At 45.6% G+C, this 16771-nt stretch overlaps 1 protein-coding gene across 2 annotated transcripts in view; it reads right to left on the bottom strand.

Annotated features, from left to right (window-relative positions):
* Positions 1 to 16388, bottom strand: part of RPN2 (ribophorin II) — a 74852-nt gene extending 58464 nt beyond the window's left edge. Inside the window, exons 1-6 of one of the 2 annotated variants that reach the window (XM_063960344.1) lie at positions 16177 to 16388; positions 14633 to 14826; positions 7921 to 8016; positions 7657 to 7832; positions 5439 to 5514; positions 4117 to 4251 (exon numbers count right to left, since the gene is read on the bottom strand). In XM_063960344.1, coding sequence (XP_063816414.1) covers positions 4117 to 4251; positions 5439 to 5514; positions 7657 to 7832; positions 7921 to 8016; positions 14633 to 14826; positions 16177 to 16213 — 714 coding nt within the window. In that variant the 5' untranslated portion in view covers positions 16214 to 16388. The remainder of the gene's footprint in view (positions 1 to 4116; positions 4252 to 5438; positions 5515 to 7656; positions 7833 to 7920; positions 8017 to 14632; positions 14827 to 16176) is intronic. The other variant, XM_063960345.1, reaches the window with a different exon arrangement.
* Between the last annotated feature and the right edge of the window lie 383 nt (positions 16389 to 16771).

Raw genomic sequence — 16771 nt, 5'->3', positions numbered from 1 at the left:
ATGAGCCCACCTTCCTGGTAGAATGGGCCTTTACTGCCTTCGGCAACGGCAACCCAGCCGAAGAATGAGCGTGCTGAATCGTATTACAAATCCAGCGTGCAATAGTCTGCTTGGAAGCAGGATTTCCAATATTGTTGGAAGCATACAGGACAAACAGAGCCTCCGTTTTCCTAACAAGAGCCGTTCTGGCGATATAAATTTTTAAAGCTCTTATGAGATCAAGAGATTTTGGCACCGCCACAACATCCGTAGCCACAGGTACCACAATAGGTTGGTTTATGTGAATCGAAGAAACCACCTTCGGCAGAAATTGTTGACGAGTCCTCAATTCCGCTCTATCCACATGAAAAATCAAATATGGGCTCTCGTGAGACAAAGCCGCCAATTCTGACACTCGTCTGGCAGACGCCAAGGCCAAAAGCATGACCACTTTCCAAGTGAGAAACTTTAACTCAACCTTTCGCAAAGGTTCAAACCAGTGAGACATAAGAAATTGTAACACCACTTCAAGATCCCACGGTGCCACAAACGGAGGATGGATATGCAGCACTCCCTTCACGAAAGTCTGAACTTCAGGAAGGGCGACCAATTCATTTTGAAAGAAAATAGATAAAGCCGAAATCTGCACTTTGATGGAACCCAATTTCAGGCCTGCATCCACGCCTGCCTGCAAAAAATGGAGGAAACGACCCAAGTGAAACTCCTCCGCAGGAGCTGTTTTGGCTTCACACCACGACAGATTTTCTCCAAATACGTTGATAATGCTTCGCCGTGACCTCCTTTCTAGCCTTAAGGAGAGTAGTGATGACTTCCCCGGGAATACCTTTACGAGCTAGGATTTGGCGTACAACCTCCACGCCGTCAAACGCAGCTGCGGTAAGTCCGGAAATACGCATGGCCCCTGCAGTAACAGGTCCTCTCTGAGAGGAAGCGGCCAAGGATCTTCTATGAGCAATTCCTGAAGATTCGGATACCAGGCCCTCCGTGGCCAATCTGGAACGACGAGTATTGCCTGAACCCTTGTTCGTCTTATGATCCTCAACACTCTTGGAATGAGAGGAAGTGGAGGGAACACATACACCCACGGAGTTACCAGGGAGTCCACTGCACTGGCTTGGGGGTCCCGCGACCTGGAATAATACCTCGGAAGCTTCTTGTTGAGCCGAGACGCCATCATGTCTATTTGAGGAATTCCCCAACACCTTGTCACTTCTGCAAATACCTCTTGATGAAGACCCCACTCTCCTGGATGGAGATCGTGTCTGCTGAGGAAGTCTGCTTCCCAGTTGTCCATGCCCGGAAGGAAGACTGCTGACAGAGCGCTCACGTGCTGTTCCACCCAGCGAAGAACTCTTGTGGCCTCCGCCATTGCCGCCCTGCTCTTTGTTCCGCCCTGGCGGTTTACGTACGCCACCACTGTTCTGTTGTCCGACTGAATCAGGACAGGTAAACCTGCAGAAGGCAGTTGTAAATGGCTCTCAACTCCAGAACATTTATGTGGAGACAAGATTCCTGGCTTGACCATTTTCCCTGGAAGCTTCTTCCTTGTGTGACTGCACCCCAGCCTCGGAGACTTGCATCTGTGGTCAGCAGGACCCAATCCTGGATTCCGAACCTGCGTCCCTCTAGAAGGTGAGAACCTTGCAGCCACCACAGGAGAGAAATTCTGGTCCTGGAAGATGGACTTATTTTCCGGTACATGTGCAGGTGAGACCCGGACCATTTGTTCAGCAGGTCTCACTGAAACACCCGGGCATGAAACCTGCCAAACGGAATGGCTTCGTAAGCCGCATCCATCTTCCCTAGCACTCGAGTGTATTGATGAATCGACACTCTTGCCGGTTTCAGAATCTCCTTGACCATGGTCTGGATTTCCAGAGCTTTTTCCGCCGGAAGAAAACACTCTCTGTAATTCCGTGTCTAGGATCATGCCCAAGAAGGGAAGAGTTGTCGGGATCAACTGAGACTTTGGCAAATTTAGAATCCAACCATGATGTTGCAGAACCGTCAGGGAGAGTTCCACATTTCTTAGCAACTGCTCTTTTGATCTCGCCTTTATCAGGAGTCCGTCCAAGTACGGGATAATTGTGACACCCTGCTTGCGTAGGAGTACCATCATTTCCGCCATCACTTTGGTGAAGACCCTCGGGGCCGTGGAAAGCCCAAACGGCAACGTCTGAAATTGGTAATGACAATCCTGCGCGCACACACACACACACTCGCCAAAGGGGACAGACCCACAGGGAAAGCCTGTAGAGAGAACACAGAGGGAGTATTCCAGCTCACACCCCAGCACCCATATACTACTAAAAAATAATATATGATGTCTGCGCTGTTTATATATAGCACCAATTGCCTGTGCCCCCCCACCCCCACCCCGTTTTGCTCCCTGTGGAGTGGAGGTCCGGGCCAGCGTCTCTGCATGCACTGTGAAGTAGAGAAAATGGCGCTGGTAAGCTGTGCGGCTAAGCCACGCCCCCTCCCGGGGCGCTGTGGTCCCGCTCAAATTTAAAATATTATACTGGCGGGGGTTTCATATATAGTGCCCAGGCACCCCTAATATGCGTTTTTGCCAGTGAAAAAAGGCTCCAGTAACCTGCTGCCTAGGGCGCTCCCCCCAGCGCCCTGTGAGTGCCGTTGGTGTGTGTGTGTGGGAGCATGGAGCGCAGCGCGACCGCTGCGCTGTACCTCCGTTACTGAAGTCTTCTGCCGTCACTGAAGTCTTCTGTTCTTCTAATACTCACCTGGCTTCTGTCTTCTGTGAGGGGGGTGACGGCGCGGCTCCGGGAACAAGCAGCTAGGCGCACCAAGTGATCGAACCCTCTGGAGCTAATGGTGTCCAGCAGCCTAAGAAGCAGAGCCCTTAACTCAGAAGTAGGTCTGACTTCTCTCCCCTCAGTCCCACGAAGCAGGGAGCCTGTAGCCAGCAGGTCTCCCTGAAAATAATAAATCTAACAAAGTCTTTCCAGAGAAACTCAGTAGAGCTCCCCAGTCTCTCCTGGGCACAGAATCTAACTAACTGAGGTCTGGAGGAGGTGCATAGAGGGAGGAGAGACTTCACACCCAGTAAAAGTCTTATAGTGTGCCCATGTCTCCTGCGGATCCCGTCTATACCCCATGGCCTTTTGGAGTCCCCAGCATCCTCTAGGACGTAAGAGAAATAGTGTTGGTGAGCTGCTGGGTCCACTCATAGTGAAGCCCCCGCCCCTTCAATGGCGCGCGGTTTTCGCACACTTTTTTTATACTGGCTGAGGTAATTTTGTGCCTAAAATGGAGTCTGCCCCCTTTTAAGTCTGTGATGCCAGTCTGGGTACTGTGTACACATATAGTGTACTGAGACTCAGTTCGCTCCCTCAGAGGCCGTGCGTCTGCACTGTTTACTGAGTCTGGAGACCCAGCCGCCCCCTGTAGAAGCCGTGCGCCTCCGCACCCTCATGCCGCCATAGTAGTCGGCGACCCGCTAACCGGGACGCCGGCTTAGTACTCACCACTCTATCTTCTGGCTCTGTTAGGGGTGGCGGCGTGCTGCGGAAATGTATGCTCGCCGTGGTGGGGCTTGCGAATAGTTCCCTCAGGAGCTCAGTGTCCTGTCAGCGGGGAACGGGACCATTAACCCTTCAAGAGGTTGGGCCGTTCCCCCAACCCCCCCTAAATCCCATGAAGCAGGCAGGCTGGTGCCATCCAGTCCTGCCTGAAAATAACACTTAAGGTGCATTTAAAAAAATTAACACTTAAGGTGCATACACGGTGCGATGTAACCTTACGATTTTGACTATATCAAAATCGTACGGAAAGTTAGTGCAAATCGCACCATGTGTAGACAGCTTGCAATACCGATGCGCAGTCCCGTGGGTTCAGCATCGCAAGAAAAGATAGACTGTGCAGGCAAGTCAATCTTGACTATATTGTGTACTATCTAGTACATAGTATAGTGAAAACTGGCACTTAGTCAAAATCTCAAGTAAAGATAGTATCGTTGGTTCAGGGCTCCGGGGAGTTCAAGGGAAATCGCAAAGTTAAAATGGAAGATAGGCAAAATCTCACAGTGTGTATTCACCTTAAGAGAAAACAAAATAGTCTACTTCTTTAGAACAAGACAATTTTTGCGCTTCCTACCTCTTTTAGTGCAGGCTCCACACCAACATGGTCTGACAATCTGTACGTAGCTGCCACAAACAAAGCCGTGGCTTCTAGACCTTCCTCGAATTGTAGATACTGACCGCCCAGGTCATCCAGACGAGCAACCAAATCCTGGCAGTAAAGTAAAAAAAAAAATGTCATAAGAGAAACAATTTAGCTTTGTCTTTTCCCTTCAGGGACACAAGTGTTTCAGCACATACTGTAGATCCGCACCAATGTTCACATTCTCTTTAGCAATAATAACACGGACTTAATTACTAATTTGAGAAAAACACGTCATTTAAAAAAGTTTTCAATTCAGAGACACAGGAGGACATGGAAAATGCTGTGTTTACTGGCAACAGAAGCTGTAACTAGTTATTCTTACATCCGAGTATAAATGGTGCAGTATTTACAGTACTTGGCCTGGCAGCATTAGCAGATTTCCCATTAGGGACGGCACCTGTCTGGACTGTCAGCTCAAAAAGTGCCAGTAACTACAAAATATTTCCACTGTTCTGTACCATATGCCATCTTGACTGGAGCATAAATGGGTAGAACATGCACATACTGCCCCTGTAAGCTGTCCTACTTAGTAACTATGTATACATGATTAAAAATTTAAAAAAAGTCAGTGGGGTTTTTTTTTTAATTATTCTATTAAATTGGCTATCAAATAAGGGTTTATAACCATTCAATAAAAATAATACAATTAGGCAGGTGGGGGCGCCCATTACTGTTGTGCCTAGGGGCGCCCTCACCCCTAATTCCGCCCCTACCTGTCAGTATATTGTGCTCATCAGTTCCTTTACTTGCAATGATAATGTCTGGACTGACAGCAGAGAAAACTCCCCTTTTCCTCTTTAGAGACCGATATAGATAGATAGATATATAGATATATAGATATATATATATATATAGATATTATAGATGATGCAAAGGCAGCATCACACAGCATGGCAGCATTAGATAAGGAGCAATTTATTACTTCAATTTTCAATGCTGCAGTGCCGTGCTGCTTTTGCATCATCCATACCTTGCTTATGTGTATCTGAGCAAGGACAAGCTTCACTTTTACTGTGGAGTGCCCTCTGGATTGTGATTGTGTGCATATCTAATGCAGGGCACAATGCCCAAAATGCATGAGCGCAACATAAACACAGCAGATCCACTGAAAACAAAAAATCTTTGCCACAGGTCATGGATGTGGGTAGTAAGGTTACGAGGGGTCACCTTCCTTTTGCTGGATAGACATTTTGTTTTAATGGATCAGAAGAGACTATAATAAAAGGTTTTGACAAACAGGAAAAGGTATCTACCTCTATCTCTTCCACAATCCCACGCAGGTCAGCTTGCTGGGACAGCATTGAAGCAGTTAACAGGGCTTCAATGGTTCTGCAACAAGAGATACAAAGTTGTGAGACTGCTGCATTCAATCATCTGGCAAACAAGAGGTTACAAGGTACATGGGTATGGGAGACAAAGCATCAGTGTCAATTACTCATTCCCTCTGCTTCAGTAATCACATTCTCATGTATATGAGATACTCAACGTAACATAACAATTGCTGAGTAGAAGGACAACATGTATCTATGTGGGAAGGATCCCACCTAAACAGAAAATGTACCCGTTACACAGATGACAGCCTCATTTCCATGATAAATGCACAGGGTTTCCTGTGGGACCAGAGAAGTTCAGAACCATTAGTTTGCCTACATACGATGACAGATTTGTCCTGAAAGTGAATCACTTCTGGGTAAGACAGTTCTCTCTTGTCACAAGGGACTTTATCACTCTACAATGTGTATTTAAAAAAAGGTATCTAGCAAATGCATTCTTACGCAGGATTAAACACATCGTTAGTTTTTCATTTATATGGAGATTATATACATTATATCCTAAAAAAGCAAACTAAAGTGTTAAGTGCCTCAATTCTATTACTAATTCACGTGACGCATCATCTGGAGATGACATTACCACATAGTATACTGCGACAGTAGCAGTAGGCATTAGTGGGATAGTAAATCATATTAGTGTCAGCGCACTGACATGTGATTGGGGTGGAGAGCTGTGACAGTAAAGCCCAGTACCCACGGGCCGATGCAGGAGAGATGTGTGCTGAGCGAACCGCTCAGCACACATCTCTCCTGCCGCTCAGCACAGCGCGATCTGTGCTGAGCGTGTGGGGGGAGAGGGGGGGGCCGCTCATTTCATCCAGCGGGTGAAGTGAGCGACCCGTTAGATTGGCCTGCATGCAGGCCAATCTAGCAGCAGCGATAGCGATGTGCGGGGCCGCGCATCGCTATCGCTGAGGGGGCTACACACGGAGCGATCATGCTGATATTCTAAGCAATCTAGTCAGATTGCTTAGAATATCGCTCCGTGAGTACCCCCCTTAAGCAGAACAATGGGGCAGATGTATATAGCCTGGAGAAGGGAAAAAGAAGTGATAAAGCAGTGTTAAGTGCAAGATGATAATGCACCAGCAAAACAGCTCATAACGGTAATTTTTCAAATCCGTAATGACTGGATGGTGCGTTATCAACTTGCATTTATCACTCCTATTTATCACTGCTTTATCACTCCTCCAGGCTAATACTTCTGCCCCAATGTCCTTACCGAAGCCACTGGGGACAAGTTACTGGTAAAACCACCTGCCATCCTTTATTGCACCCTAGCATTCCTTGTCTTTTAGGGAATTATTATGGCATCGCATTAAAAGAATGCTGGATTAAAACACTGAAAATACCATGTCATGCATAATAAAACATTAACAGAATGGTGCTTTGAACACATCTTTTTAAGCCCATGCAGGCAGTCCTACTTAACAGCCCAGTTATGTAGAACAGCTCTCAAACTCACTAACCTCTCCGCGACTTTGAAGGAAGCTGCATGGCTAAAGCCGGCTACACACTAAAGCAACAGCCAATCGTCCCGAGGGTCAAGCAAAATTCCCTTTGGCCTGTACCAGCGGAAATTGGTCGTACACACAAAAAGAACGAAACTCCATCTTGTTCCGCACTTCATTTACACTGCACTGGGTCACTAGCGATATCTTCAGTCAGCCCTGAAACATGGCCGACCGGTAAAGGTCGCTAACAACTATGCAAGTATTGTTACTTAGCATTCAACAATTAGCTTACATATTTAAGTCTTACAAGCTGACAACATGAAGAAATACTCGCATCATATTTATGAGGATGCCACAGAACATGGCATTTGTCAAAAGTAGATTAGGCCATTTTACAGCATGGCTGTACACAACTAATTATGTGAAGAATTGCATGTAGTGTTCAAAGCAACTACACAGGTGCAGCGGGTACAAAACCACTGCAAAACTCATTATGACCAGCCACCTATATACCCAGGATTATTTGAAACTGTATTATAAAACATTGTAGATCCCATCATGTAAGGAATAAGAATGTAATCAAAAACATGGATGTGAATAGTTATTTGCAATTCTTGTTCTGTTTATCATATGCATGGGAAAACACCGAGAAATACTGTTGAAAAAGGTTCTAGAGAATAACTTACGCTAGGACATTCTCCTCCTTGCTGAGTCTGGTGGTGAGGGCACCTACTACTTCCTGTGAGGCCAGGGGGAGGCCAAAGCCACTGAGTGCCCCCACTGCATGGTATATCTGGTTGACTGAGGAATCCTCGCTAATTGCACCAAGCAGAAGCTCTTTAGTTTCATTGGAGATAGGAACCTGTAATAACAGCCATATTAGAACAGTAAGGTTAATCGGCAAACCTGTGTATGTTAATCAGTGGGACAATTATATCTAGTTACCCTACCTCACACTTGGACAGGGCTTGGCTGGACTGAGCAGCATAGAACAGAGAATCCACACTACTTGTATCTACATTGGAGCGGATGAAATCACAGGCTACCTATGAACAGTAAGAGAGGAGCAAATGTTAACAACAGCCTGTTAATAAACCAAACATAAATGTGGTGTCCAGTATTAATAGTCACAAAAGTACACAATGGTGAGTAAAATCAGTACATATATAAATATCACTTTACACTAAAAATCCGCTGTAAACAAAGTAGCTTATAAAAGGAGCACAAACGTAAGCATGTAGTAGATCAGTATAGGACTCAGTGATGAGGAACCTTGGCACTCCAGCTGTTGTTGAACTACACATCCCAGTATGCACTGCTACAGTTTTAGCATGGCCAAATAGCGAAACTGTAGCTGGGCATGCTGGGATGTGTAGTTCAACAATAGCTGGAGTGCCAAGGTTCCTCATTACTGGACTATAGGTAAACATAAGAAACTATAAAATCTTTGAAGAGTTCCCGAAAGATTTTGGCTCTGTATTCGTTGCTAAATAGTGTTTGAATATCACTCTGGTTAATTAAAGCCGGGTACACATGGTGCGATGTCAGCCTAAAAAAAAAACCATATAAATATCATTACCGTTTATTTTTTAGGCTTATATCATCCAGTGTGTCAGTGCAGCACTTGATGAAAGATGCAAAGGTCTTTCAGGAGTCCAGAAACTCACTGACCTTTTATACACACACACAATGATTACAAGCAAACAGATCACAGGTGAGGATGGTTACCTTTAGTAGCCATTCAAACCCGTTTTTGTCAACTTGTGTGCATGTTATCAGGCCAAAATCTCCAGGGTATGTAAACTTTTGATCACCATGAGTGAAAGAAAAGTTTGTGAGTTATCATTCATATTCTCTGACAAATAGCCAGAAAATCACAAATTCTGATAGGGGTATGTAAACTTATGAGCACAACTGTATATATTTTAACTTTTTCATTTTGATTAACATCAGAAGATCTTACAAATACAATAATTGATCCAATATATAATAAACTGAATTTATTAATAAATGCAAACATAAAGCAGATATTATATTTCTGATGTGTATTAATAATGCCTTGTGCTGGCATAGTGAAACAACTCCATATAGATTAAATTGTGCTTGTAAGATGCAGCTTAGTCCCTAACTTATGCTGACTGTACAAATATGGATGGGACTGACTATAATGGAGGCCTTACACTGTTATGAAAGCAAGGGATTCATAGTTAAAAAAAAAAAAAACACCACACAACAAAAAAAACAACTAATTTATATAAAAAGTTTTGGTCAAAATTCTTTTTTGGTAGCTACTTGATAGTGAGAGATGGAAATTTAATTTTAGGTTTCAGTTAATGCACACCAACACTTAAGGCCTTTGCGCTATTTCTTCATAATAGAAGAAAAAAAAGAAAGAAAAAAAACAAAACACCACAAAAACCAACACTGCCACAAATAAAAATCACTGGTCCATACAATCTGCCCATTCACCACCTGTTTCAATACAGAGAGCATTTCCATTATCACCATGTTTGGAAAAGTTAACATTCTCACAAAAACACGAATTATGAAGACAAGTGACCCAGCAATCAAGCATGGTTGACCACAGGAAGGACCCGGGTTACGCGGCAGTGGGTACTGGCCCTAGCCGGGTTATGTGGCCTGGGTAAAGCCATTTACACAGTGATTGGAGCTTCGGGACTACTAGCAGATGATGTCATCAAAAGTGCAGTGGAAATGGGGTCTGAAGCCGGGCTTGACCTGGGTTGGACAAGTGTTCAAGATACCAGGATTTTGGTGTAAAAGGGGTTTAAATGTATCAGCTATTAGACATATCATCTTCATTAGAACACCAGCAGCATGAAAGAGCAACTTATTTGGCCAGTTTAATCACTGCAGTCATTCCATGTATATTTCTCAGCTCAGTAACAAATATTCCTATGATACATGTTTACAAACACCTAAATAATACGCAAGAAAGTGTGCATGTCTGTCTGTCCTTTATGCATGGCCAGAGTTTTGTACCTAGCTCCAACAAATTTGACATGGTGGTGTAGTTTGGCCAGGATTCGTTTTTTGCCTAGGTTTGAACTAGATTATAAACGTGGCCCCCGGTTAAGGCATTACCTCCCTGACTAGTGGAGCCCTGAGAGGGCTTCAAAAATACGGGGGACCCTCCATATTTTTGTAACCAAGACTGAATTAAAAGCCCGATGCCAGTTGTCTTTTTTTTTTTTTAAACTCATTTCTTAACTCATCCTGACAGAAGCGTGCACGGATCCCGTTGATCTGGCCATGCTTCTATCAAACTAGTCAGCCAAAAGCTGGTCTGTTTATTCTTTCAGGTTTTTCTGTAATTTTTCAGTGCAAGTTCCGTATTATATTGCCCGAGTTTTATTGGAATGCAAGTCTTGCCAATGCGAGCTGAGCACCAAAGTCGCACTTTTTAAAAACTCGAACCCTATTACATCTCACCAATGGAGTCTCCAGCAGCAACACAAATTTGCTAATGCTGCAAGACCTGCAGCTCTCAGATTCTAACCATGGCAAGACTTTAAACATGCTGCATTTCAAATATCCAGTATGAGATGCACGAAAACCACACAACAACGGCAATTAAGTATTTAGCCAAACATACGTTAACACTTCAAATATCACAAATAGCTATGAGAGCATGCAATGCTTGCACCAAAGAATGAAATAAACAAAATCAATGTCACAATACTGCACAAACTGCCAGGTGAATTTATCAATTATAAACAAATTGCAGGCAAAGGATAGGAGTTACTGTTACAGAGTCATTGAAATGCGGAGGAACAGCACAGCATCTTGACACCTCACCCCATATTCGCACAATCTTGCACGCAGCCCTATAGTGCTGCAAACACAATTGTGCAAGTCTGAGGTGTTGTAGAAAGTGGCTGTTGCTGCACTAACTCGTGGGCACGAGAACTTCGCCCACAAATGAATTCCCCCCATAGTTTGCAACATACACTGTACAGCAAGCAAAATTCAATGTTACCTTATACCTATAGATATGTCCACATACATCTAACCTCAATAGGCCACGCAGCGTGAGATGTCTGGAGCCAGGGAGCTGACCGGTCCACGTAACTCTACTAGAGTCTTGTCCTTGTTTGCTGAAAAGGAGTCCTAGTCGCAACGCAATGCTGCTAGGACTCACCAGGAGACTGCTAGGGGCTGTTTCAATTGCGGCACACGCCACCTAAAGGAATGGTCGTCTATAGGTGCTATTCAATTGTTGCTTCAGTAGATGCCCAGTAGCCTCGGCAGTCACATTTTTACTGCTCCTCCCTCAGAGGTGTGAGAAAAAAAAAAAATGTGTTAAAAAGTCCATAGTTTGGGCGTCCAAAGCGCCAAAACTCGGACTTTGAACACTCACGTTAGGCTTTTTAGACTAGTTTAGCCGCTTTGTGCGGCTAAACCCAGAGAAGAGCTGACAGACACCTTAACTAGCGCTGGGCATCTGATCGGAGCAACAATTGAATAGCTTTGACAGACTCATTGCTAAAGACACACAGTACAATCTAATCGGCCCAGGTGCTAATTAATTTGATATGCGACACTTGTATAGTGTGTGTGACGGAGTCTGTATATGGAGCACAACAGAACTTGTATTGGAATAAAGCTGTGGCTGCTACATCGCAGCATTTCGTAAACAGATTCAGAGGGTGGAATTCAATTGTTTTCGTCACCGGCAGCCAGAAGATAGCGCCCTATGGTGCTATTCAATTGTTTCAGGTGCGATTAGCTGTTGACGCCAGAATTTCAGCTTGCTACCCTGAGGTGGCGAACTGAAATTAATAAAAAGTTACACGTTTGGGCGCCCAAATGAGACTTTATGTCATGCCTGTTACTTTGGTTGGGCTTAGCTGCTTTACTCTCTGGGCGTTATAAAAAAAGAAAAATTGAACATCATCCCCTAAACTCATCACTTTAGACAGAAGATTGGGCGTGATAACGATTGAATTGAATTCCGCCCAAAGACTCAGTTGCACACAGCTATACAAGCTTATCAAATTAATTAGCAGTCTCCTGTTGCTTCCTTTATGACAGTGGTTCTCAAACTCGGTCCTCAGAAACACAAACAGTTCACATTTTCCTTGTCACCTAGCAGGTGCACAGGTGTATTACTCACTGCCATTTTAAAAGAGCCACATGTGTAGCTAATCATTGTACTTGTGATTCTGTGAGGAGACCTGGAAAACATGAACAAAGTTTGAGAATCTATGTTTTAGGGATTCAGGCCATGCTGAGGCTTTTTGCCAGACTGATCCCCTGTGTTATTACACAGCATTTTGAGCAGATTACACAGTAGGATGCAATATCCCTTGTGGCTCTCTACACCAGTAGAAAGAAGGGTCATCCATAATAGACTAACACGTATATTCAATTGATGTTGGCTCCTTTTTCGACAGAGATGATCCGACATCTCAGTGTTCAATGAGCAGCCAATTCAGATAGGATTTGGGCATTTCCAACAACGCCAATCTGGCATAGTTGCAAGGCTGAGACTCCATGGGTAGCCGCCCAGGAAGAGCCCACCGATCTTGTAGAGTGGGCCTTCAGAGACACTTACGAACAGGTAAGGCTGCCGACACATAGGCCTGTTGGATAGTAAGTCTAAGCCAATGAGCAATGGACTGCTTTGCACGAACAAGGAATCCGTCTTTCTGATCCGAGCCGTTCACTTGATATAGATCTTCAAGGCTCACACAGCATCCAATGCCTCCAGAGGAGCAGAAGTGCCAGAACCACAATAGGTTGATTCAAGTGGAACGCAGAGACAACCTTCAGCAGGAACTGTTGCCTAGCCACAAGCTCCGCTCTGTCCTCGTAAAAGACCAAGTAGGGACTTTTACACGATAAGGCCCCCAATTCTGAGACACGCTTAACAGAAACATCACAGTCTTCCACGTGAGGTACTTGTCTTCTACCATCATCAGAGGATCAAACCAGGAGGACTGTAGAAATTCTAACACTACATTCAAATCCCATGGTGCCGTGGGTGGCACAAAAGGAGGTTGAATGTGAAGTACTGCTTGTAAGAAGGTCTGAACTTCTGGCAACACTGCCAATTTCTTCTAGAAGAAAATTGAGAGGGCAGAAAACTGGACCTTAATGGAACCCAAGCGTAAGCCCTTATCCACACCAGCTTGCCGGAAACGGAGGAAAAGTCCCAAGTGGAACTCCGCAGGCAGATATGAGCGTTCCTCGCACCAAAAGACATATCTCCTCCAGATATGATAGTGTTTTGACGTCACAGGTTTCCTGGCCTGAACCATGGTAGCAATGACTGTTTTGGAAAGGCCCTTGTGAGCTAGGATGTTCCGCTCAACCTCCATGCCGTTAAACGAAGTCGCCATAAGTCCGGGTAGATAAACAGCCCTTGTTGAAGATGTCTAGTCTAGACCCTCAAACGTCTAGTCAGTCAATGTTCAGGAGTTCAGCAGGCGTACCGCTTGGGGAAAGAAACTTGAGGCTTCTGGTGGACCCGGCAGGGGCAGCCCTGTAATGCCTGCCTGAAGGAAGAAAGTTAAACATGCTGTGGCCGGGGTGTAGCTGGTCCTTTACTACCTTCGTTGCCCGCTTTTTAGCTCTGGACAGGTACAGGTCCTGGACTGAGGGAAGGTCGGCCCCCATTATCTTCTCTGCGGTTCAGACCACCTTTTGGAGATTGCATCTGTCCCTCGCGCTGGCGGAGCCGTACCATACCAGTATCGAGAAGCACAGTACAGACTACAATATCGCGGAGTAGAAGAGTAGCAGAAGCTTCTGTGAGATGTTGAACTTCCTTAGTTGTCTGAGGAAGAACAAACTCTGCTGCGCTTTCCCGACAGTGGCGTCAGCGCTGGACCCCCATTTAAGGTCCCCAGGAACTTGATCCAGCGCCAGTGTGGGTGCCCTCAGCGGGCACAGCAGCCCGCAGCCAGGTGCCCACCGTGCCCTTATGCCACCGGGGACCCCAGTGTCTCTACTCACTGCACTGCGTCTTCAGCATCTGTTAGGGGTGGCGGCATGCTGTCGGCATGCATGCACACCTGGGGGCATGTGAAACAGCACCTCAGGAGCTATTGTCCTGTCAGCGGGGATGTGAACCATTAACCCTATAAGTTGGTTATAGTTAATAAATTCATACCACCTGATTAGACACCACAACCAGTGCTGTAGTGATATTACTGGTTCAGCGATACTAAATCCACCAATGCTCATGGATCTACAATATAGTCATAAAAACATGCACCACCATGGTATCTTTACCACGTGTAAAGAAAAAAAAACAAAATAAAACAATGTCTGCGTTTTTGGCAAAGTATATAATGGTTTACTTTACAATAAGCAATCTGTTGTGGTATGCAGTTTTATAAGTATGTTATGCTCATTTTAATTCAAACAAATTTAGTGAGTCATCCGAAACACAAGTGGTATCTTTAAGGTGTACAAGCAACATATTTTCACACAGTGCTGCATACCGAGTTGGATGTGTTTCCTAAAAACTAAAACCGGACAAAGCAGTGGCCCTTACCAAAAAAGTTTATAATCAAAGTTCTTCAAATGAATGAAAAATCAAATTATTCCTGCAAGCAATAAATAGGGTCAAAAATGTTAGCATTCACTTAATAATTATAACACGTAGCAAGTTACTGGCTCTGTAAAACGTACCTGTTCATCCGATACACTGGCGTCAAGATGTTGAAAACCTACAATGTAATAATATGCATTCTCCAGTTCCGTCACAGGGTGTTCCAGAGTTTCTTTAAGTCTCTCTACATCTGCCCGAGTGAGATAGTGGCTAGGGGTCAATGCATTGACACTGGCCAGGAGCATTAGCACCAAGAGGTACGCAGAGTGTGGAACTGTAGAGAAGAAATGTGAGAGACTATTCACTCATTTATATTGCACAGTGCTGTAGAGGTTATTGGGGGGGGGGGGGGGGGGCGAATCTATTGGCTCAAGTTCAGAATACAGGTACCCTGAGCCAGCATTTTTACTATCCTTATGGACATCTACTGGGAATAGTAACCTGTGAGCCGAGCAAAGCGAGCCACCTTGCCCGAAGCGTGGCATGCATAGTGAGCCCGCGAGGGTACCCATTTTAATGTTTCTTTACAAGTTTAATGGTGTTCTGAAGCAGTTTAGTTATGCTAGTCCAATGGGACTCATCGTCCAAAGCTGCCTGTACAGCCTGGCCACGGCTTGACGTCACTGTACGATATCACTAGCGATATCGCACAGTGTATGCCCGCCATCGGGCGGCCCGTGCCGAGAGTGGACACACTAGGTGATGTTACTCATGGAGCGCATCACCTAGCCTAGTGTGTACCCACCTACAGTGCATGTTTCATAGATCATGGAGGATGAACGAGAACGACCCGCATGTGCACACATCCATACATACTGGACGATATGAATAGATCTTTTAAAAAACAAAACAATAAAATAAAAACCCAGTTATCGTTCATATCGTCTAGTGTGTCACCCAGTGTGTCCGGGGCTTAAGTATGAGCCCTGAGATTTAATATCATGATAGTGCCCCAAGAGGTTTGAGAGGGGAGGACCGAACACCTTCCATGGGCTCGATTCAACTCAATGACAGTTGAAAAGCGCCAGGAATAAGCTCCCAGCGCTATTCAACACAGCGCAGTGGTAAGTCAGGGAATGGCCATTCTCCTGGACTAAACAGGGTGTTTCGTAGGGAGAACAGGAACAACTTAAGTGACCGGTGCAACGCTGTTAAACCACCACGCTAAGGGCAGAAATCAGAATTGCGGCAGCACTTTTGTTGGATTTCTGCTTGCATCCCTCCAGGGTTGCAAGAAGAAATCCTGTCATTGAGTGTCACACAGCGCTGTATTGCATAGACCAGGGAGCTAATTCCTGGAGCTATTCAACAGCAACTGTCACCGAATTGAATAGTGTCCTATGAAGGGAGACATGGAGGACAGTGCAACACCAATAAGTAGAGAACAGATGTAAGCTAGAATAAGAAAACCCCTTGCCCGCACCCTACTGCACACGACGGGGCCACACCGCCAGCACACCCGGACATATTGCGGCCACACCACCAGCACACCGAAATAATGCAGAGCAATGCACTGCCAGCCGGCGGTGTCCCTGTGCGGGAGGAGGCCCCCACGAGCATTGCTGGCAGCACACCGACGCATTGGCGCTGCCGGTCTGTCTCTAGAAGGAGCAGGAACACTCACCCGCAGCCATGTTGCTCACTCCCGCCCCTGACAGCATCACCGGCCGCACAGAGCAGACACTGTTTCCGGCACCGACATCCGGGCAGGTGGAAAGGGTGGGATGGGGGGAGGCAAGGCACAGCTGGGTAATGGCTCGACGTGACAGCACAGCCAGGCTCCTCGCCCGGTGCAACCGCGGCCTATCAGCAGCTTTCAGTCACTCATGTGGATGGCTGCGCCGAGATGCCAGCTGGGCACGGCTGGTATACTGGGCAAATAAGGCCGCAGTTACCCCTGTGTATGGTCTCGTCCAAAGCAAGGCGGAGAGATACGCGCATGTGTCTGTGAGCTATTGGCGGAGGCAGCTGCCAGTCACAGCCTGAGGCGGGACTAACTTGGAGTGACAGCGTCATCACCTGTCTGTGTGTGACTGCTGCTGCTGCTTGTACAATGTATAATAGGCTGCCTCACATACAGTGCATGTCATGATGGGACATCTGACTGGCAGTTCCAGGGACGTGCTGCAGTGCTTACTTGAAGTAACTGCTAGGATTTATGATTTATCCATATAGATTAATTGCAGAACCTGCATAGCTTACATATTACAGTATGTTTT

The sequence above is a fragment of the Pseudophryne corroboree genome, chromosome 3 (genome assembly GCF_028390025.1).
Source record: "Pseudophryne corroboree isolate aPseCor3 chromosome 3, aPseCor3.hap2, whole genome shotgun sequence".
Classification (NCBI taxonomy): domain Eukaryota; kingdom Metazoa; phylum Chordata; class Amphibia; order Anura; family Myobatrachidae; genus Pseudophryne; species Pseudophryne corroboree.
The sequence above is the reverse complement of the archived record's forward strand: the minus strand, read 5'-3'. Positions and strand labels throughout refer to the sequence as shown.